Source organism: Mytilus californianus, unplaced genomic scaffold, assembly GCF_021869535.1.
Source record: "Mytilus californianus isolate M0D057914Y unplaced genomic scaffold, xbMytCali1.0.p SCAF_6, whole genome shotgun sequence".
Classification (NCBI taxonomy): Eukaryota; Metazoa; Mollusca; class Bivalvia; order Mytilida; family Mytilidae; genus Mytilus; species Mytilus californianus.
Genome location: NW_026262712.1, coordinates 32,103,263 through 32,126,026, shown reverse-complemented (window position 1 = coordinate 32,126,026; position 22,764 = coordinate 32,103,263). Strand labels below are relative to the sequence as shown.

The 22,764-nt window shown below is 32.5% G+C and overlaps 2 protein-coding genes across 3 annotated transcripts in view; both read left to right on the top strand.

The window, feature by feature from the left end:
* The window catches only part of LOC127706829 (tripartite motif-containing protein 5-like), a 69,129-nt gene that overhangs the window by 6,766 nt on the left and 39,599 nt on the right, over positions 1 to 22,764 (top strand). The window contains exon 2 of one of the 2 annotated variants that reach the window (XM_052211532.1): positions 3,069 to 4,798. The exons of the other annotated variant lie outside the window; for it this stretch is intronic. Within the exon in view, the coding sequence (XP_052067492.1) occupies positions 3,072 to 4,766 (1,695 nt within the window). The 5' untranslated portion in view covers positions 3,069 to 3,071 and the 3' untranslated portion in view covers positions 4,767 to 4,798. Of the gene's footprint in view, positions 1 to 3,068; positions 4,799 to 22,764 lie in introns of those variants that run through there. 2 annotated transcript variants of the gene reach the window in all.
* LOC127706826 (uncharacterized) lies at positions 12,977 to 18,907 on the top strand. Its single transcript, XM_052211529.1, has 2 exons — positions 12,977 to 13,116; positions 16,279 to 18,907. The coding sequence occupies exons 1-2, from the start codon at positions 13,090 to 13,092 to the stop codon at positions 17,962 to 17,964; spliced, it is 1,713 nt and encodes a 570-aa protein (XP_052067489.1). The 5' UTR covers positions 12,977 to 13,089; the 3' UTR covers positions 17,965 to 18,907.

Genomic DNA, 22,764 nt, shown 5'->3' with positions numbered 1-22,764 from the left:
CAGTGAATTCAAAAATTAAAAAAAAAACAGTAAACAGGGGTATTTTTTTTTTCATAACAACAGTTCACAACAAAGTTATTTTAAGAAAACAGATAACAGCTAATAAGTCAATAACAGTTAACATATATCTTCAAAATAACAGTTAACAAAAGTTTAAAAATGCCAAAACACCTCAACAGAAAGATCTTGCACCCCCTCTCAAAAATCAAATAAAAATAACAGACTCAACTTGGCTCATATGAAATATCCACCAAATATATGCTAGGTATATTTTCTATCAGTTATACAAATTTTCTGCATCAATGATCTTGAATATTTGCCACTTTTAACTAAAATATAAAGGCACAGAACCAGGACATAGGTGCACAGAATCAGGACCGTTTTTCTAATCACCAGCACATCGTCAGGACAATTTCGTTTGGCGAATTTGCACGACTTTTTTAATAAAAAATCGTTGTAATATTCCTAGCATGGTACTTAGGAAGTATCAGAGAAAAATTAAGCAACAGAACGGTTGTTTTATTGTCGGTCTGGTACAATGTAAACAAACCCACCAGCACAGAATCAGGACCCACCAGCACCAGTCAGGACCGAATCACCAGCACAGAACGTTCTCTCGCAGGACAACCTTACCCACCTTGAATAGATTAAGAAAAAGGTTATCAGCTAGACAAGATCTACTTATAGCTCAAATGGCCGAAAACTTCAGTCGACTCCCTATAAAAGTTATTGCTCTTAAATGACCGATTTTATCAATTTTGTCAATCTGCTTATTATCTCGAAAAGTATAATACATGTAAATGGATCTCTTTCTAATAGGAGTTATTGCACTTTACTTAAATATATCTAGATGCAGTCAGTCATTGAATATGTGTTTCAATTGCACAGGTTTGTCTGTGCTCGTGGTGTAAACATAAGCAATGTTGTCATAATCATGACGAACCTTAAACCAGGGGGAATCGAGGGTCATGTATCTCTGCAAAATGCAGTAAAAAGTTTATCAGTAGATCCAGATTTGTCTGAACTTTGTAAAACATGCAGATGATTAAGTGTCCCTCCAACATTGCCATTAAGCTTAAATTCAAACAATAACATTCAATAAACTATTTTCAAAAACCGACATTTGATTCCGGAATTATCTTTTTTCGACAGGTTATCGACTATGTGGTAAGACACTCTGGTACTCGGTCAATAATTAGCAACTAAAGGAAATAATCAAGTTTACAATCGGTGTAATTTGGGACAAAATCATTGGAAAAAAGTTAATGTTCCCCCCAAATTGCAATTGATTTTACTTCTTTAAGTTGCTCTTACTTGACCGAGTACCATAATGTCCTACCACAGAGTAGGTAATCTTTTGTGATTGCATTTGTAATACTTGCAAGCGCATGAAGGAACTTTTAAACGTTATGCTGTTTTATGATATTTTAGGAGTTAACAACATCATGACAGTGGTATATAAAAACAACATTGTCTAAATTACTGACTGTTAGTGAGAATGTTAAGATATATGTTAAACACGTCAACGATAAGAAATCCAATACATTTACTTAATATACGGTCTTCAAAAACAGATACTGATCTATAGATCACTTTCGAGGAATGTCCATCACCGGAAACATTCGTCAATTATGCGCGCCTTTATGACGTCATTTACCAGATAGTGGGGCCCGCCCGTATCCCTGCACTATCAAAGTTCATCAGAGTTTTCGTGATCGTCATTATGCAGGATAAACTAAAAATAGTGTTTGTTCCGTAAGGACAGCAGTGCTGATTATCAATTATAAGAATTTAATTTGCCGAATAATTCGTGCAATATAGCATCATGTTTTTATTTTTTTTATTTTTGAAGGAAATGTAATGAACTCGAAAGTGGTCTATTCCATTTGTCATTGAAATTCTGTAAGTGTTATATATCTTGCTTTGACAACATAGCCTTTTTTAGCATAATGTTTTGGCCAATGAATGATATTCATAAGTTAGTAAAATAATAACGTTTACTTGGAAATAATTTTATGTCACACTGTCGTTTATTTTTGTGAACATAATTTTACATTGTATCAAACAAACCCTCCATGGATTACTATACTAAACACATATTCACAACTATTCAAGTCGATTTGGCAATTTATCTCATTACATGATGAATAGTGTATCTCTTTTCCATTCTGAACAATTCGATTTTCTCGTGGTATCATGTTTCATAGAATGGCTACCAAGATTAAAAGTCAAAATAAGATGAATACTGAGAGTTTTTGTTCTAGTCATAGTTGAATTTCTTCAATGAACATGGGTAACATCCGGCGAATAGATTCATTGGTTCTGATGTAATTGTATCAAAGATTAATGTCGTAGCAAAAGCAGCTGTTAATTACACTTTTTTGTGTGTACTTGTTGTAAATGTTTGGTGTTCTGATAACATCTTTTAAATCATCCAATATTCAAGATGTTTGCATAGGTGTTTAAAGCTTTTAGTGAAAAAGTTTTTAAATATAGGATTGTTTGTCAAAGTATAGAGGAGCTATTGATATACAGAGAGGGCATGGTGTTGCTTTTTATTCTTCGTCTTATGGTTTATATTTATCCCTTTGTTTATTCAAACGTTTTTATTGATAGAAAATAAGATTAAAGGTACCAGTTTCACTGCATCAGATCCGTATTCCGACAATTGATGCTCGAGGTCGAAAAAACCTTATACATATACAAACGTTGAAGAGCTGATCAAATCTAAGAGAAGAACAATTTTCTGACAAGGAACCAGAGCTATGTATGAGAGAAAAATATTCATTTATTTATAATGAATTATTTTTTCAAATATATATTGTGTCTAGTGTCGTACGAGTCATCAAAAGGTAAAATAAAAAATGTTTTGGTTAAAAAACCCATCATTACACGTTTTACAATTTGAGTTAAAGCAGTGAATCTCAACATTGTAAATAAAAAGCTGACTTCAGCCGAGGAAAACTTGACCTGTCTATTTATATATTTTGTCTTTTACATTTGACTTTTATCGGTTGAGTTCTTTATGATACAAAATACATAGATTTTAATATTATGCATTTTTTCAGGTCATGACTACTTCTTTTGATAATTGTGGTATTTGTACTTTACGAAACATATCTAAGTTGCCCGTGGTTTGGTGCTCAGATTGTGATGAAGGTTTATGCCAAGACTGCAGAGAACACCACAGTTTCCTAAAGGCAACACGAAACCACAACATTATTCCAATTGCTGAATACCAAAAATTACCAACCTTTATTGCAAACATTAAATTGCACTGCAGTGAACATGATGAGAAATATTTGTTGTTTTGCAAGAAGCATAACCAACTTTTATGCGGAAAATGCGTCATTTCTGTAATTCACAAGGATTGTAAAGAAATATTTTCCGTTGAAGATGTGGTACAAAATGCTAAGACATCTGTTGCATTTACAGAGATCGAATCCTCACTCAAGGAACTGCGGGAGAACGTAATCCTTATCCTTGAAGACAGACAAAAGAACGTATCTTCAATATCAACTTCGAAAGACAAAATCGAATCCGAGATATCAGCAATTCGAAAGCAGATAGATCATCACCTTGACAAAATGCAAGACCATATTCTAGCTGAACTGAACAAAACTGTTGACAATTCAACCAAACAAATGCACAGCTTCATTGCATCTCTGAATAAAAACCAAAGTGAAATTGATCAGTGCATAAAAGATGTAGAAACAATAAAGAAACATGCAACAGATATGCAAACATTTTTAGGAATTTCGCATTTAGAGAGAGTAATAAATAAAACAGAAAACGACCTACAGACTTGGATTAAAGGTGATAGTTTTGTTCACACCGTAGTTTCGTGCCAGTTTAACACTTCGTTACAAAATATCAGTAAAGAAATAATTACGTTCGGAAAAACTATCGTAGACGTTCAACCATGTGAACTGTCATTACAAAAAAAGAAAGAGGGACAAGCGCAATCAATGAAAGTAAACGTCGAGCCTAAAACTTCTATTGAGCATATGTCATTGGAATTAAAAACGAAAATAAGTACAACAGCTTTCAATGTGTCAGGCTGTGGCATATTTCCTAGTGGAAATTTTGTAGTATCAAACTTTGACCCTTCTTATTTGTTATTTTTTACATCCCATGGAATCATTGATAAAAAAATCACCAACGTCATGCCCAATATATATGATGTTGCATGCATCGACAATGAAACTGTTGCCATAATATCATATACTGAGAGGAACATCAAATTACTTAGTGTAAAATCAGGGAAAACAGTCAGAAGCATCGAAACTAGTTTTTCGTCGCGTGGCTTAACTTATTCTGAAGGCCATTTTATAGTTTGTCCTGATAAAGGACAGTTACAGGAAGTCAGTTTAACGAATGAAAGATCAAATGTAATTGGAAATAATCTTGTCTCAAATTATGTGGCTTCATCAGGCAATAATCTATTTTCTAAAAAGAGAGCTACAAATACGATAGTCTGTCATAATAGAATCGGCAATCTTTTATGGACCTTTACAAATAAAAACGTTCTGAATGAACCTAGTGGCATTACTGCAGATGAACATGGGAACATTTTTGTCGTCGGAGGCAAATCAAACAACGTAGTTGCGATAGCTTCTGATGGCTCAACGCACAAAATACTACTGTCTGAAACAAACTTGTGTAATTCACCTAGAGCAGTCTGCTATAACAGTAAATTAAAATCTTTGCTCGTTGCAAACGAAACTGACGGCCAAGCATTTTTGTACAGCGTTAATAACGAATAAACTATATAGCTATATTTGATGTTTTTATACAATGTAAAGCAAAATAATAAAAAAAAAAGTTACAAATAATATTATATTTTTGTGGTTATAAATTTACAAAAATTCTTTCTTTATTTTGAATTTAAAAAAATGTCACAATGGAATGATTTTTTTTAAGTTGTTTATATATTGCAGCTACAGACATTGTAAACAAAGGGAATTTGTTCTTTGAATGGCAGGGACTGTAGATAGCCGTGTCATCAAATTGCACATTGGTCTTTTGCAAAGTTTTAACCATTGTTAGTGACTGCCAACGTCTTGTTTATCTCTTTGTGCATTAAGGAAATAAAGCGATGCGATGGAGAACTTCAGTCGTTTCTTTTTTATTGTTACTTGTTTTAGTTCATTCCCATTGACATTTTCGGATTTTTGAATGTTAAACATTGACTAAACATTCACAAATATTAGATGCTATTTATTGTATGTAATTATACTATTTGTATTAACCTCTATAATTATGATTAATCTATATCATATGTTATGATACTGTTAAATGTATAACAATTTCAACTAGACGAGTTTATAACTAATGTCATCATGATCATGGTAGTCACAGTACATCCAACCTACCAAAATCAAACAACTGGTCTAAGATAAAACCACCATATTCAAAACATCATGAACACAAGATAACGCTTTAGCATGTGTTCAAGTCAGAAAAAAACGTGACGTCTTGAATTTCCCCTTCATTTAATTTGTCATCCTGTTTGAAGATGGAACACGTGTTTTGTACTGTATGATGTAGTACTTTTAAAAAATATGAACTAATTGTCGAAGTAGTTAGTGGACGATCGGTGTTCTAATCCCGCACAAGGCATGTGCGTTTGATGCCAATCTTACTTGACTAGGATTTTCTGACGAAAGTGATTGGTTTTCTCCAGGCACTACGGCTTCAATCGTCAATAAAAACTGACCGCCACAAAATAGCTAATAGTGCTGAAAGTGGCGTAAAACACCCATCAGTCAATCATTCGAAGGAGTTGAGTGTTGATTTTGATGTGTGCCATTTTATTGTCCAATATATTTGGTAATTTCTTATAGTACGTTACTGATCAATAAGATATTAATTTTTTGATTGATTGAGTCGCAATTTTCTGTCGCTAAGCTTTACAGTTATGTGTTTTAGGTTTCTGGCATTTTTGTGGTTTTACCTTGATACTATATTCTTATAATCATTGTACATCCTTTTTTGTTACAATGGTTGCATACAAAGTGATTTAGTACAATATCAATTCTTGTTTAAGTTTTGGAAAATCTATGCGCATCAGTGATTCCTTACTTATATAATATATAATATATAATAGAGCTTTCAAAAACCAAATTATTATCGCGGATACTATTTCTCCAACTTCCGCCCTTTAAAACTGATTCCGTAGCTATTTATTTTCGCAAAGTTCTAATTTTTATGCAATAATATAAGAGAAGATCTATATTTACCTAACAGTGTATCTAGAATAGTTGATTTAAGCAAGTAGAAGTGATTCGCACATAATCAACAGATTAAGAAAATCACCACAAAAATGAATATCATATAAATCACATGTTAAGTACGCAGGTGTTACGAGTATTAATGATATGTTGATAAGTGACGTGTGCATTTTTCAAATACTTTAATGACAATTCAACGCTATTGCCAGAACATTTATTGCACCAGCTTTTGGTTTCGGGGTTGAAAGGAGTAACCGCTAAACTGAATTTTGAATGTGTTTTAATATTAGAGAAATACCGGTAAGCAGATTATTCTGACGTTGCTGAATTGTGTTGCATACTTCAAAAATACTACATGTTGTTTGAAGAGGTATACAAACACTTTTGTGTCATTTGTTTGACCAGTCGACAGTGGGGGACAAAACTCAGCTTGTTTTCAGTAGGCGAGCATATATTTTCTTTTTATTTTTTAGTTTCATGAATGACTTATTAAATTGTTCATCATCTATTCATTAAGGTTTGATTTTTAGTCAGCCATGTTATTGGATCATCGGACATAATTATTTATAATTAGAAATCAAAATGAAGGTTTTGTCAAGTTTGGTTCCTATTGGCTTAATAGTTACAGAGAAGGTTGTTGTAAAAGTTAACGTATAACGGGCATCTGCAATGAGCGCCAATTAACGACAAGGCTAACAGTGGCCATTTTGGTCGGGGGGGGGGGGGGGGGGGGGGGGGTGGGGTGGGGGTGGGTGTTAAAAAAACCCAACGTCCTCATTTATACTAAAACCTATAGACGAAAAACGATTCTGGCAGACAGCAATCAACAACAATTATAATTTGACGGTGATTAACATTTTCAGAAAGCTAATCTATGTTGTATCATAACTTGATTATTAATTTCTGTTCAATAAAATTTATCTTTAATAAATTTGTAAAACTTATTTTGCTGTCAACAAACATATTATATACACTGGTGTAAAGATCATGCAGTGCATATAGTTACAAAAATTCGAAAATTTGATAAATGTAAGGAATTGTTTTATTAGTATCGTTAAAATGAAATTAAGATTGATCAAAAGTGAATCAATGAAAAGACTATCCCAACACTGAATGTGACTTTGTGTCCTATATTCGTTTATTAATGCTTAGCAGACGTAACTATGTGTCTGTAATACACTGTGAGATAGCATGACTTATAGATTTTAGAAAACTCTTTAATTGGTGACTCTCCTTACAATGCATACTGTGTATCATTAAATATGATCAGCTGAATGTCAATTTGATTAAAACACTTACATTTATACACCGCTCTACCTCGTATTCACAAGTTTTTCTAAATTATTTTAGGGATGACAGAAGTATATGATAGTTTAAATTCTATATCTAATAATTATTTACACCCCCTATAACAATCTATGAGTCATGCAGATAAATTTACCGCTATATGTAATATGCGTCAAGGTGACCGTAAATCGTTTTGTGATAATTCACCATTCCCAGCTCTTGACAGCGAAGCTATTTGATATCGATTTTATTTAAACATGCTACAGTTATTTAACATGTTGATATCGGATGATCATAAAAAGGACATACCCGATATATCCTTCAGTCTTGAAAAGACAGTAATTTATCGAATACACATTCAAGGTTTGTACAAAATTTTTTAATGCTTTAATAAAAATATGTAGATATACGTTTATGTACTAAAATAAAAACAACTAAGTGTATTGAAATATAAATTTCCGACATGATCAGTACAACCTATAATTGGCAGAACACAAAATGAATATGAAAAAACAATTTTCCTGAGAGGCTCGCTCTATTTGACAAAAAATACCAAACGGTTACATTTTTTTTTTCTTGCTCAATTCTGCTTAAAATGTTGATGCTATACAATAGAATAGAACGCTGAATTATATTCACCAAATTACGTCCCCATCAGGGCATAAAACACATAAACAATATAATTTTAAACGATATATTCAATCTAGACAATAAACATGTAATAAACAAACATAAAACACAAAATAAACAACATCTTATAATAATACATTAAGCAAGTATATGTTGACATTGAGCAAAATGAAGGCATAAGATGTTGATGACTTGAGGAGAAATCTGTACAGATATTATAAGTTAAGTTAATTATGAGGTATACTGCAAATGACATTGCATAATTGATATTGCGACTTATCTTCAGTATGCACCACGAGACGATGTATATAGGAAAATCCCTTCTTTTATTTACTGCAGATCAGTAAATGCCATATACATGTACCTCTTCAGAAAAGCTGTGCCAACGACGACATTTCAAGCCATAATCTGTTAAGACCCACTTCATTTCCTGTGTAAAACTTATCCAGAATAAAGCTGTAACTCCTTACATTTATTCAAATTCAAGCCGTCAATACAGTTTTATTTACAGACACGGGCAAAGCAAACGAGTTGGGAAATATACAAATCGTACGAAGGAACAATAGAACCATCCCCGTCAGAAAAGGAAATATCGTTAAGGACCGCATTCAAGAGAACGCAACACCGTCTCTTGTACATGGTTTAATTGTTTGTATTCCTATGCTTCTATGGGCTTAAAGTGCATAGTTTTGTTAAGTTATTTTAAAACTATATGATATGTTGCTATTTCACAATGTTCACCTGATTAGAAAATTAAATATTATGTACTTCCTACTACAAATTTGTCTTATTTGACTAAAGTAAATGGTGTTATGACTGATTGCATTTTAGGTATGTACAAATATTTTTCTTTTTCATTTTATCCATACCTCACGCACAATGATTTATTCATTCAGCCAAAAAGAAACTAGCACCAAGAAAATGTTTAATAAAAAATTATGAAAGTACAAATTACTGTTTATGGGCACATTTAATCTATTCACCGCATTCCAATTCCATACAATATGGCGAAAATGAATTAATTATATTGTAACTAAATATGAATTAATAAAATAGCAATTTCTCTTTTAAGGTACACAACTGTATATAGAATAAGATTTTTTGATACGAGTTTTAGAAAAACTTTTAAAATATTAAGTATTAAATTACTAACTAAGATAATTTTCCGGAAAGTCGGGTTGAATTGGTAACCTTTAAGAATACGTTTGTTTTTGTAGGATCGATAAGTTTACCCGTATCGTATCTAAACATCTCCGTAAAAATTAAGATGTGCTATCTCGTTTAAAATAAGTTTTCCACATCCAAACTTCAAACCCAAATCTTGATATCTATGGTAGAATTTAGTAAATGTTTTAAGTAATTTGTGGTAACGATATCCCTGACTTAATAATTTACCAGTAATACATAGATAACATTCATTTAAATCCAAAACGTAACTACAGACACAGGCATATTGAACGAATTATAAACAACATAAGAGGTTGCAAAAGGAATAACACTGACACAGTTTGTTCTTATGTTGTGATATTACATCAGTGTCCCTGGTTAGTTGAGCACAAACAAACATGTTCAAAACGTTTAATCCCGCTGCAAATGTTTGCACCTGTCCTAAGTCAGAAATCTGATTACAGTAGTTGTCGTCTGTTTATGTAGTTCATACGTGTTTCTCGTTTCTCGTTTTTATATAGATTAGACCGTTGGTTTTTCCGTTTGAATGGTTTAACACTAGTAATTTTTTGGGGCCCTTTATAGCTTGCTATTCGGTGTGAGCCAATGCTCCGTGTTGAAGGCCATACCTTGACCTATAATGGTTTACTTTTATAAATTGTAACTTGGATTAAGAGTTGTCTCATTGGCACTCATACCACATCTTCCTATATCTAATTAGCCCGACACTTTCTATTTGTGTATGTCCCAAGTAAGGAACCTCTAATTTTGTAATTGTCGTTAAAGGCTGTCTGTCATACTTGCGTTTCGTGTATTGTTTTGTCATACATCAGGTCGTTTGTTTTTCTCATTTGAATTGTTTCACGTTTTTGCATGTCGAGACCTTTTTTGGGTTTGCTTGCTCGTAGTTGAAGGCCCACATAGGCTGATATCTTGTTGTTAACATCCACATTTTAAACTCTGATGGACAGTTTTGTAATTGCCAATCATACCATATCTCCTTATTTTTATATACATACAAATTTATAATCACTGGCTGGATTATCTTACAGATAAAATGTCACCCCTTGTATCTGAATTTATCATCTATAATCTGCATAATAGAAAAATAATAAACAGTTTATTTACCTCGATTTAAACAACCGTTCTTCTTTCAGCCTCTGGGACAACTTATACATACCTATACGAAATTTAAGTTCTATCTATAGCTAAAAAAAATCTTTACATCAAAGTTTTCGACAGATTCATATTCATTTTATCCAATTTTCCAGTTATATAGTTTTTTTCAAAAAGGAAGCTTTTGACTCAGATATGTATCATAGATATTGTTTGTCCTGACAGATTTAAAATATATCAACTTATTCAGTATCCACTTGGGAAAATATTGACAAAAAAAAATTTATATTACATTGAACAAATTTTCCAGTTTCCATTTTTCCGAGATTACATATTCAAATCTTAAGTTTTCGGCTCAAAATAATAATCTCTGGTCATGAAATATTATCAGTTACCTTTTCATGTTTTATATGTTTCGAGTACAGTTACATTTGACAAAATCTCCGGTTTCCTGTTTATCGAGATTTTATAATAAACCCATCAAGAGTTTTATTAATAGTCATTGCCTCAAAAAAATAGTTTCCGGTCATGACATTTAGTCAGTTTCCCTATACAATCATATTTGTAATGTTTCAATTAGAGTTATATTGTAATAAAAAATGTTGCTACATTAATACCATTAGTATTAAAACAGGGATTATTGGTGATCAATCGTGATAACGCTTTACTCTCTCTCTCTCTCTCTCTCTCTCTCTCTCTCTCTCTCTCTCTCTCTCTCTTCTGGAATATAGAGGTATTTAAGAATGATTCATCAATACTGGCATTGACTATCAAATATCACCTGTCATATTCAACTTGATGGTCTTGGTGGGACTGAGTCGACCATTATACAAATCAATGTTGCCTTTAACCATTTCTTGTCCTGATTGTTGTATTTTAAACTAAAATATTGTCATAAAACGGCAACGTCGAATAGATACATACTTTATCGTTTTCTCTTTTGGATTCTTCTTCTTTATTTGAAATCATGCCACATTTCATTTTCTTATTTTGAATAAATGTGGAGGGCCAATGTGTGCTTTCCGTGTAATTTTGCCTCATCTTCTGTTCATTATGGTGTTCTATCCATGTCATAATTCAATTATTATCTTGTACTCTATTATCTATTATTTCTGATGTATGATAATAGAATAATTAGGTACATTATTAATACCAAATATTCTACAGATATAAACTTGGCTTTAAAGAATATCTTGGCGTTTTGTGAATACTTGAACGTTCTCAAACAACCAATTTATATAAAAGGATATGTTGAGAATAAATCAATAGGACAGTTACTCAACACAAACAAGAAACCACTAGTGGTCACCATGCATCAATGCTGATCATGCTTCAAAGTCAAATGTAGAGCTCTTGCGTGTCGAGAATTGAAATCAGTAATACGAAAGTCCCCTTTCAACAGTCCAATGTGACTTCTACAGACTTTAACACTTACACTGTCTTCATACCCCATATTCCCTTAGACTTACTTTTACATAATGAGTTCCAATACCGATTAAGCAATATATAAGTGCAACTAAGGAATAACGTATGAAGAAATAAACGATTACAGAAATTCATATAGGTTATAAAGTAAATTGGGTACTTTTATCTCAAATGTTTTAACGTATCTTCTTTTTTGGACATCCCCTGCTGAAACTGGAAATTATAATAGGATATAAGGACTTTGTATACTAGACAAAGAAAAATCGATGAATACTCCGAGTAATAAAGAATAAAAAAGTAAATCCTTAAAAGAGAAAATTTATTGGAAGATGTTTACATTTTTGTTTTATTAAGAACTAAGATCCAACAGTGCTTTTCATTGACGTGTGCAAGAAGATAAACAGTTTGACAACTCTTAATTTCGGGTGCGGGAGTTTCTCGCTGCATTGAAGACCCATTGGTGGCCTTCGGCTGTTGTCTGCTCTATGGTCGGGTTGTTGTCTCTTTGACACATTCCCCATTTCCATTCTCAATTTTAATGTATTCATTAAAACATATGCAATAAAGCTTCTATGGATTAACCCTCTATGGATCTGTAGGGGGTCAGTAGCGTACCATATAATGTATAACAAGTACCTTATTTCCAGTTTGTAAATTTCTTATCAAAAAGCAACAAAAAAAATCAGCACCAATTTTTTGCTGGCCTTTCAGCTGTCTCGGGTTCGCGTTTTACCGTCCGTTTTTAAGAAAATAAAAATTAGCAATATTTTCCGAAAATAATGTTTTATGTTTTTTTAAAACATCCACTTTAATTCCATTTTACATATCTTTAATTGCAATTCGACAAAACGACATCACATATATAAAAGAACTTCTTTAGGAGAGTACAAATAAATAACCCTTTTCTTATTTTACAAAATTAATTATTAAACACTAAAAGCTACCAACTGTCATTACTTGAAAACTTGGATACAATACAGAATATTAATCCAGATGAGCATTAAAGTTTAATGCATTGGTGCCTTCGGTTTATCTTTTTAATTTAAATTTTAGTTTGAAATTGTTTGTAACCAGTTGCTATTTCTATTTGAAACCAAATATGCCAGATAACTATGTTACTTTGAACTTCCTATTGTTATTTTTCATGTTTTAAAAATTATCTAACCTATTCTATGTTCACGTGATTACAGGAAAATGACGTATAATTTATTTCCTTATTTTTTAACAGTTAATGGTTGTATGTTTGATTTCATTCAAGGTATGTACAAAAGCTTAATAAATGCTATTTTATTACAAATACGTGTGAAGTGGATACGAAAAACAGGTTTTAAATTTTTTTTAAAGAGTTTGTCTTTAGTGCTGTGTGGAGACAGTAGAGTGCCTCCCCGTGCTTCAGGTTTATGCTCTTATAATATACTAGATAATGGAGTGTGTGTTCTACATTGGCTTGAGGTATAGGGGCAGAGTTGAGATCTCAAAATATTTGCGCCTGTCCCAAGTCAGGATCCTTTGGCCTTTGTTAGTCTTGTATATTTTTAATTTTAGTTTCTTTTATTTATATATCGGAGTTTAGTATGACGTCCATTATCACTGAACTAGTATACATTTTTTATTTCGGGGCCAACTGAAGCACGCCTCCGGGTGCGGGAATTTCTCGCTGCATTGAAGACCCATTGGTGGCCTTCGGCTTTTATCTGCTCTTTGGTCGGGTTGTTGTCTCTTTGACACATTCCCCATTTCCATTCTCAATTTTATTTAAAGCAAATCTTTCATTCCAGAATATATATCCGGATGGGTTACATTGTACATTAGGTCGAGTGAAGTCCAGAAGATTTTCAACTGTCACCCAAATATGTTATTCAAGTTTATTTTGAGATGTATGTAATGTTTTATTTTTTAAGATAAACAGTAAAATATGCCTTTTTTTAAATTCAACGAGTTTATTAATCAATTTAAATCACTTTTCATTTTGAACTAGTATACCTGCCGAACCTACCATGCACTAGACTATTTATTCATGTTACCGAAATTTAAAATTAATAATATCCTCTTCCGCATCAGGCCGATAATTTAAAAAAAAAACAGATTGGTTTAGATTGTATTCCTATTTTATCGAATGAATCTTATTCTTAGTTGCCTAAATTTCAAATAAAGTCCTACAAAAACTTTACGTAAGTATATATAAAGTAAAATATTGGTCTTTAAAATATCCCTCAGGACAAAATTTCATTATTATTGATCATCATATTTTGTCTCCGTCTATGAAATAAAGTCCAGACAAGGACAATTTCCTACTAAAATTTGTCTATGCATACTGCCAATATTTCATAGTTTGATTAGAATGAAATACGCGTCGTTATAGGGAAGTTAAACATAATTAGATTTTGTCTATATCTCGAAAAATATTTCATGAATGTCGTCTCACTAAAGGGAAATTATAGACATAGATATCATTTAATAAACGTGTTTAATGTTATTGATTAAAACAAAACAAGTATATTTGAAACAGTTATATTCATTAACTATAAATTCCCATTTAAAAGGTTTTAATGTTGGAATATGTATTTGTTGAAATATGTATTTGCCTAACAGTATTTTTAGATATACATAATAAATATTTCCGTATTGCAGACATTTAGATGCAGCTTGCATGGTTATGAAATACATTTCATGGACAATATTTCAAAATATGTAGAACACTCTAATAGTATTATGGCGGACGAGTCTCGGGGAGGAAATTATTTCAAAAGGAAATATTTTCACGGACAGTATTGCAGAAAAAATAATGTCATTTGCAGTATTCCATTGTAAAATAGTGTCATGATTAGTATTTTACAGTGAAATTGTTGTAGCATATAGTCTTGTTTATCTGACCTGGGCATATCTAATCAAAGACAAGGGGTTCTTTTTATTTGGTGGATGTTCAGAAAATGACAAAGTACTAATAGTACGGATAACAAAGGTCGAAAATAAACTAACAAAACGCCATGTCTAAAAAAGAAAATGATAAAGAGACAAACAATAATACACAAAACACAACATAGAAAACTAAAGACTGAATAACACGAACCCCATCAAAAAATTAAGGGCCATTTCCGGAAGAGTTAGCAGATCCTGCACCACATGTGACTCCCGTCGTGTTGCTCATGTTATTACAAACCCGATTATAATTAAAATTCGGAAGGTCACATTCGGGGAAAAGGGAACAGGATTGTATCTATTCATCTGATGAGTTAAGACTTTTTCAACTGATTTTTATAGTTCGTTCTTATGTTGTACTGTTACACCACTGTCCTAGGTTAGGGGAGGGTTGGGATCCCGCTAACATGTTTAACCCCGCCACATTCTGTATGTGTGTGCCTGTCCCAAGTCAGGAGCCTGTAATTCAGTGGTTGTCGTTTGTTGATGTGTTACATATTTGTTTTTCGTTCAATTTTTAGTACATAAATTAGGCCGTTAGTTTTCTCGTTTGAATTGTTTAACATTTGTCATTTCGGGGCCTGTTATAGTTGACTATGCGGTATGGGCTTTTTGCATTGTTGAAGGCCGTACGGTGACCTATAGTTGTTAATTTCTGTGTTTTTTTGTTCTCTTGTGGAGAGTTTTCTCATTGGCAATCATACCACATCTTCTTTTTTATATTTGGAACATATCCGCTATCATCTGTGAAACGAATCTTCCATAACTGTCAACCGTGATGGCGTCTGTAAAATTTAGAAAGGTACGATTTTATTTCGTCTTTTGTGAAGAGTTGTCTCATTGGCAATCATACAACATCTTTTTATTTTGATATTAAACTTACAACAGATATTACTAGAGTTATCACCAGCTTGGTAGTAAATCCTTTTAGTGCTTATAATAAATATCATCGATGCTGTCATTTTCTGTCAATGTTCTGCTCGTGAAATTTTTTTCTACATCCATGTAGAGATGCAATTGGCGGCTTTCGGCTGTTTTCTGCTCTTTGGTCAGGTAGTTATCTTTTTGACACATTCCCCATTTCCATACTCAATTTTAAAGATGGCCTCAAACAGATTCGGTCAAAATTTAAGATTCTCTGTTTGTTCTGAACACTTAATACTCTGAAACATAGTAATGCATTATTCTTCCTTATAAAGGCATAAGCAATGAAATGCCATATTTAAAAAAGCCCGCAGTGTGTCAGATATTCCTATGAATAATAACACAGACAAATATAGAATACAAAATACAACTTAGACACAGAGGGTTGGTAAGATATAGATGTGCATATTCCACGGCGATGGCAAAATTTGCATTCATCTGCATAAAAAAGGCATAGGACAAAAGTATTGGACACATACACAATCAATAAATCTATATTTGTTATGAAATATAAATTTATATAAGACCATATGGGATTGTTAATATTTTTTTTTAAAAAGTGTTTGTTTGTTTACAGGGTATGGCTACCTCGTTTGAAAATTGTTGTATTTGTGAATTGCGACATATTTCGAAGCTTTCTGTTGTTTGGTGCTCTGATTGTAACGAAGGATTGTGCCAAGAATGCAGAGAACATCATAGTTTTTCTAAGGCCTCACGAAACCACACTGTTTTTCCTATTGGTAAATATGAAACGCTGCCAGCTTTTATTGAAAACATAAAACTGCACTGCGATGAGCACGATGAAAAATATTTATTGTTTTGCAAAGAACATAACGAATGTGCTTGTAGAAAATGTGTTATTTCAGAAAAGCACAGAAAATGCAAAGAAATATCCCCCCTTGCAGATGTCGTTAAAAATGTTAAAACATCTGTAGCTTTTACAGAAATCGTGTCCTCACTTCAGGAAATGAAGGGGAACGTTGCTCTTATTCTGGAAGACAGACGAATGAATATGTATTCAATAGAGAGAATCGAATCCGAGATTTCTGTGACTCGACAGCAGATTAATCACCATCTTGATAAATTACAAGACCATTTTGTTGCTGAACTGACCAAAGCTGTAGAAAATTCAACTAAAGAAATACAGAGCTTCATTATGGCCTTGACTACAAACCAAAGGGATATCGAGGAATGGATACAAGATGTAGAAAGCATCAAGAAACATGCAACAGATATGCAAACATTTTTAGGAATAACGAATTTAGAAACCAAACTAAATAAAACAAGTAACGACTTGCAGTCTTGGATTGACGGTAACCATTTGTCTCAAACTGTAGTTTCTTACCACTTGAACACTTTATTGCATAATATAATCAACGAAAGAACTAAGTTTGGAAAATTTGACGTGCATGTCATGCCTAGTAAATTATCATTAAAAAGACGGATGCTTGGTCAGGCTCAAATCATAAAAGAGAATGCAAAATCTACAAGTTCTTTAGAGCATATGACACTGGAATTAAAAACAAAAATGAACACAAATGCTTTCAATGTGTCAGGCTGTTGTATTTTGCCAAATGGAAACTTCATAGTGTCAAATTATGATCCTTCGTATTTGATATTGATTGCAGCTGACGGAAAAACAGAGAATAAAATTAGCAGCATCATGCAAACAATCATTGATGTTACATGTGTTGACAATGAAACTGTTGCCGTAATATCATATACACAGAAAAATATTGAACTAATTAGTCTGAAATCTGGGAAAACAATCAAAAATATCAGTACGTCTGACCCTGCTCTTTGCTTAATTTACACTGAAGGTACCTTCATAGTATGCCTCGAGAACGGACAAATGAAAGAATTCCGGTTGGAAGATAACAAGACAGATGATATTGTCAGTACGGTGGTGTCAAGAAGTATTACCGAATTAAACAACACTCTTTACTCTGTAAAGAAAGATACGAATACGATTGTTTGTCATAAAAGAAACGGGGATATTGTATGGACATTTACGGACGAAAAGGTTCTAAAAAAACCAAGAGGTATCGCAGTAGATGAATACGGAAATGCCATCGTAGCCGGGGTCGAATCAAACAACGTTATTGTGATATCCGCTGATGGCACAAAGCACAAAATACTCCTGTCGCAAACAGACTTATGTGGTTCTCCTTGGGCAGTTTCCTTCAACAACAAATTCAAATATTTGCTTGTTTCTAACGACAAAGATGGTCGAGCATTTCTGTACAGCGTTAATTATTCATAAAATTAACCTCATCCTTTTTTTGTTTTATTGAAGGCTATTTTGAAAAAAAAACAGTATGTTTCATTTTCTATTCTAGTTTATAGGAATTACGTGACATTCCGTTTTAATAAAGTTTCCTTTCATTTCTTCAGAGATTTAAGACTTTATTATTTGTACTTCATACGAAATGCCTGCAATTCTTTTTCTTAAAAGTTCAAAGCACAGTTTCTTCAGCATAATAGCAAGAACATTATCCCATTAACAAATTATTGATAACTCATTTATTTAAACACTTGTGTATTTGTCATCACAGCAGAAAATCTTCTGATTACCACAATATGTAAATGACTGACCAGAAATTACCACATGTGTACTATTTATTGTAAAAGTGTTGTTCCACACGAAAAGATTGTTATCAGAATCAGCTAGTGGCAAAATCTTCTGACTTTTGAATTTTATATACACAAGACACCCCACCCCTTTTTTTTTTTTTAAGTTTTCGCAATGCAAATATTTGAAAACAGAGTATTTGTGTTTAGTTTTTTATTCTTATATTTAATGATCTGCAATATAAATATGAATAAGGAATGACTGATTTTGTAAAATAATTTTTGTATACTGGAATAAAACTCGAGAAGCTATTGAATTTAATGTTATCGTAGCACAGGCACACTTTGAAAATGTTTTGTATAAATAATGGTGTCAAAAATCCAACACAAGTTTTGAAAATTAAAGTAGTTCAAAATTCACTACAAAAAGATGTCTTACACCCAAAAAATCTTGACATTTTTAATATTTCCAGTTTTACAATTTTCTATGTGTCTAGCCTGCAACTAAAATCGCCAAATCTAGACATAACAATCCTTCTATGGGGAACGGATTTATTTAAGTTCTTGTTTCGCAATCCCTGTATTTCTATTGCATGATTGTAATGTGTGCACTTTTGAAAAATAAAATATTGTTTTGAAACTAAACTTATCCTTCTCTAGTCGTGTCATCGACATTTAGAATCATCCCTTGGTTATTTTCTTTTTTAAAACGTCAACATTTTTCTTTAACCGTCACAGAATTTATTTAACTGACAGACGTAAAAAAAATTCTAAACAATGACAGCATCCAGAGAAATTTTTTTTTATTTTTTTCAATATTTTACTGTTGTCAGTTTTCGTTTACACTAATGTTATTGTAAAATTAACTGTTTACAAAACTGAATTTTTCCAATTACTAAGGATTTTTAATTTTGTGAATAGAATTTTGGGTCCCCAATACTCAACTTTGTACTTTATTTAGGTCTTACAACTTTTTTGATTCAAGCGTCACTGGTGATTCTTTGAAGACTCACCGTGCGTCAAACGTTCAAAATTTTATGCCTGGTATCTATGATGAGTTTATTAAGATACAGTCTGAGGTTTTAGTTTTCTTTTGATATCTATAACTTTGTCAAAGCATCATTGAATGATATCTTGAATAAGTTCTTCAAGTAAGTAAAATTTGAAATATTTGTATCAATTTTCCTTACTTTACTGATAAATGGCTTTTTAAGTTAATATTTAGATTTAGTCTTGGGAATTTTATTAACAGGGACAGAATTTTCATCATGACCAATAAATGGCATTAAGAAAAAGTTTTTGTTTCTATGCCCCCGCATCATATATTGTTTTACACCTGCCCGTCTGTATGTCCTTCCGTCCGCCCGTCCGTGTCATTATGAGTTTATAGCTATTCCATGTTACTTCTCTTACAGTTTGAATGCTAGGAAGTTTTTACTTTGCTGGCTGTTTGTGTTTATGGTCACTCAGGGTTTTTATTTTTATCAATAATTCCTCTTTTGGGACATTGGGAGATAGTTGAACTTTGTAATTTTTTTGGAGTATTTTCTTGGATAAGAGTTGCATAGCGTTTCCGGATGACTCCTCCTACAGTTTGAATATTAGGCATGCAATTTTCACTTTGCTGGCTGTTTGTACATATATTTTAGGTGTGCAAGTGATCAGGGTCATATGTTTGATTTTTATCAAAATTTGCGATTTTGGAAAGAGTTGAACTTTGCCATTATTTTAGTATACAGTGCATAGCGTTTACAGATAACTCCTCCTACAGTGAACCATATGCATATGTTCCCCCATGATCAACTTTGTGTATTTATAAATAAAACTTTGCATTTTAGGGGTCATCATTTGTGTCTCCAAAACCAAAAACTTCAAAAAATGAAAAAAAAAAACAATACAATAAATGAAAAACAAATATTACAGACAGCAACTAACGACAGGCTTTGTTTAACATGCTCCCTACTGACAAAAGGCACGTACAGGATGACACAGTGTTAGCCATATGTGTGATTGCAGACTCCTTCCCCGTACCCTGAGACAGTGATGTGACAGCACAAAATAAGTATTAAATTTATTTGAAAATGACATGACTCATCAGATCAGCACGATGCACAGAAAACAATTGACATGATGACAAAACAGATATCTAAGAGTACTGACGTGCACGTTTATCTTAAGGATGTTCGCTTGTCATGTTTTGGAATTTCTGTCAGATTTTCGGAATCCTCTGGTTTTATCCATTTGAATGACTTAAAAAATTTTGCCCATTAACCACCATTTTTCTTTTTATAAATCTTTTACATATATAATGGTTAACAATCACCAATTTCATCCGGAAAATTAGCGGTGGTTACCTGAGCGTTTTTTCTATCAGTAAGGCGCTTGTATCTAATGAAAATGTATGGCGGTCCCTAACGTCCTGACGTAATAACAAGATACCAACAAGATGTTGTGTCCCAGGATGTTCTGTGAGTGGCGGTCACAAATTCCCTTTAAATCCTGAGCTGTGTCTGAAGTGGAGGGTTGCCCTAAAAAGATCTATCCCTACCAAAGGTCTATGGAAACCGGGAAAACACGACATTGTTTGCCATCAACATTTTACAGCAAATGATTACAAGGAGACATTATTAGGTAAATTTTATCATTTTTTTCTGTAAAACTAGCAGCATACATGTAAGTAGCTTTGTATTGATATCAAGTTATACCAACTGTTCAAGCTTGTGTTTTACCATTTCTAATATAACAATGTATATTTTTTTTATAAATATTATTCCTAAACACCTGTAAATATTCAAGGATCACATGTATTGGGCACAATCATTATCACAGCTGACTGACATTGTTTCTAAAAAAAATTGTTATTGTTTTAGCATGAATTTGTGTTATAAAGTTTGTGTTGCTTTGTGGTTTCGTTTTACATTTTCAGGAAAACTACAAGTAAAGAGAATGTGAGTAAGGCATTATTTAATAGATAAAAAAGAATTCCTTATTTTTTTTAATAATAATATGATCATAACAATAGAAAATTGGGGTCAAAATAATTTCAGAATTTCATAGATAAATAAAAAAAAAATTAACTGCCATCTCCTACTTTCAGTTAACTTGATGTAAATGGGAGTTACAAATGTATGTAAAAAATGTAAGTGGCTCATAATTTAAAATTAGCTGTTTGTTATCAATGTGTTGTTTTACTACATGCATATATTCACTCCAGGGTTAATGAAGCACAAATTGAAATAATTTAAACCTAAGAAGATGTGGTATTATGATTGCCAATGGGACTACGTACCCTCCATTGAATACATAAAGTATAACCGTAAGCAATTATGCATAAAGTTCACAGTACAGCCTTCAACATGGAGCCTTGACTCACACAACAAAGTTACTTAAGTTGTAAATACAACCAATTATAGGTCACATCTGCAACATGGAGTCTTGGTTATTTGTCATAGACCAACTTACTCAATAAGTGTGATTGCATGTTGAACAAAGATTTCTTGTTAAACGCTATTAAAAAAAATCTTAATAAGCCTGGCCTTAATTATTATTTATAAAATGTATGTATAGTTATACATGTACTATCCCCACTGCAATGTTAACAAAAAATAAAGCAGAATAAATGTATGCGGTAGTTTTATTGCCCAAATAAAAAAAATTGTTTCCAAGCACATTTGTTTAATATTTTTAAGATCAGTTTCATGCTTTGTTTCCAGGTGATCGAAGTAGACTAAAGATAGATGCAGTACCATCAGTGTTTAGCTTTCGTCCCAAAATAAATATTGTAAGCCCTAGAGCTTTAAGAATGCAATCGAGAAAAGCTATGAGTGTGGACAAAGCTCTTGACCAAGGAATACAACAAGAGGTTGAAGTTGAGTCTACACAGAATAGTACCAATATTTCCTTACCTTCAGAGCCTGACGTACATGTACATGTACCCAAGGACATGGAGATCCAGTGTGAGTTACTTGGTACATGTACATGTACCCAAGGACATGGAGATCCAGTGTGAGTTACTTGGACGATATTCGATTGAGAATTTCATGGACAATTCAAAGGCAGTTTCATTTTATACAGGTTTTAAATCTTATGAACATTTCATGTTCTTATTCCATGCACTAGGTCCTGCTGCATATGAGCTCAAATATAAATGTTCAAGCCTTCATCCATCTGATCAGCTATTTATAACATTGATTAAACTCAGATGTGCTAAAGAAGATGTAGAATTATCCTTGCTAATTAATTTATCTGTTTCTACCATTGCTAGGATTTTTAATACCTGGATTAACTTCCTTTATTTTCAACTGAAGGAATTAAATATTTGCCCATCAAGAGACATTGTGGATAAGCATATGCCAGTAGATTGTCAAAGAAAATTTCCAAGGACTCGAGTTATCCTTGATGCTACTGAGATTCCAATCCAGAAATCTCAAGACGTAAACATTCAGAGTGTGACTTGGTCTTCCTACAAACACAAAAATACTGTGAAAACTAT

What these genes read in the sequence shown, in the direction of transcription:
- LOC127706826 (XM_052211529.1), top strand. Translation starts at nt 13,090, where the DNA reads ATGGTTGTATGTTTGATTTCATTCAAG. An exon ending in TATGTTTGATTTCATTCAAG is followed by an intron (nt 13,117 to 16,278) that starts GTATGTACAAAA and finishes GTTTGTTTACAG; the next exon opens with GGTATGGCTACCTCGTTTGA.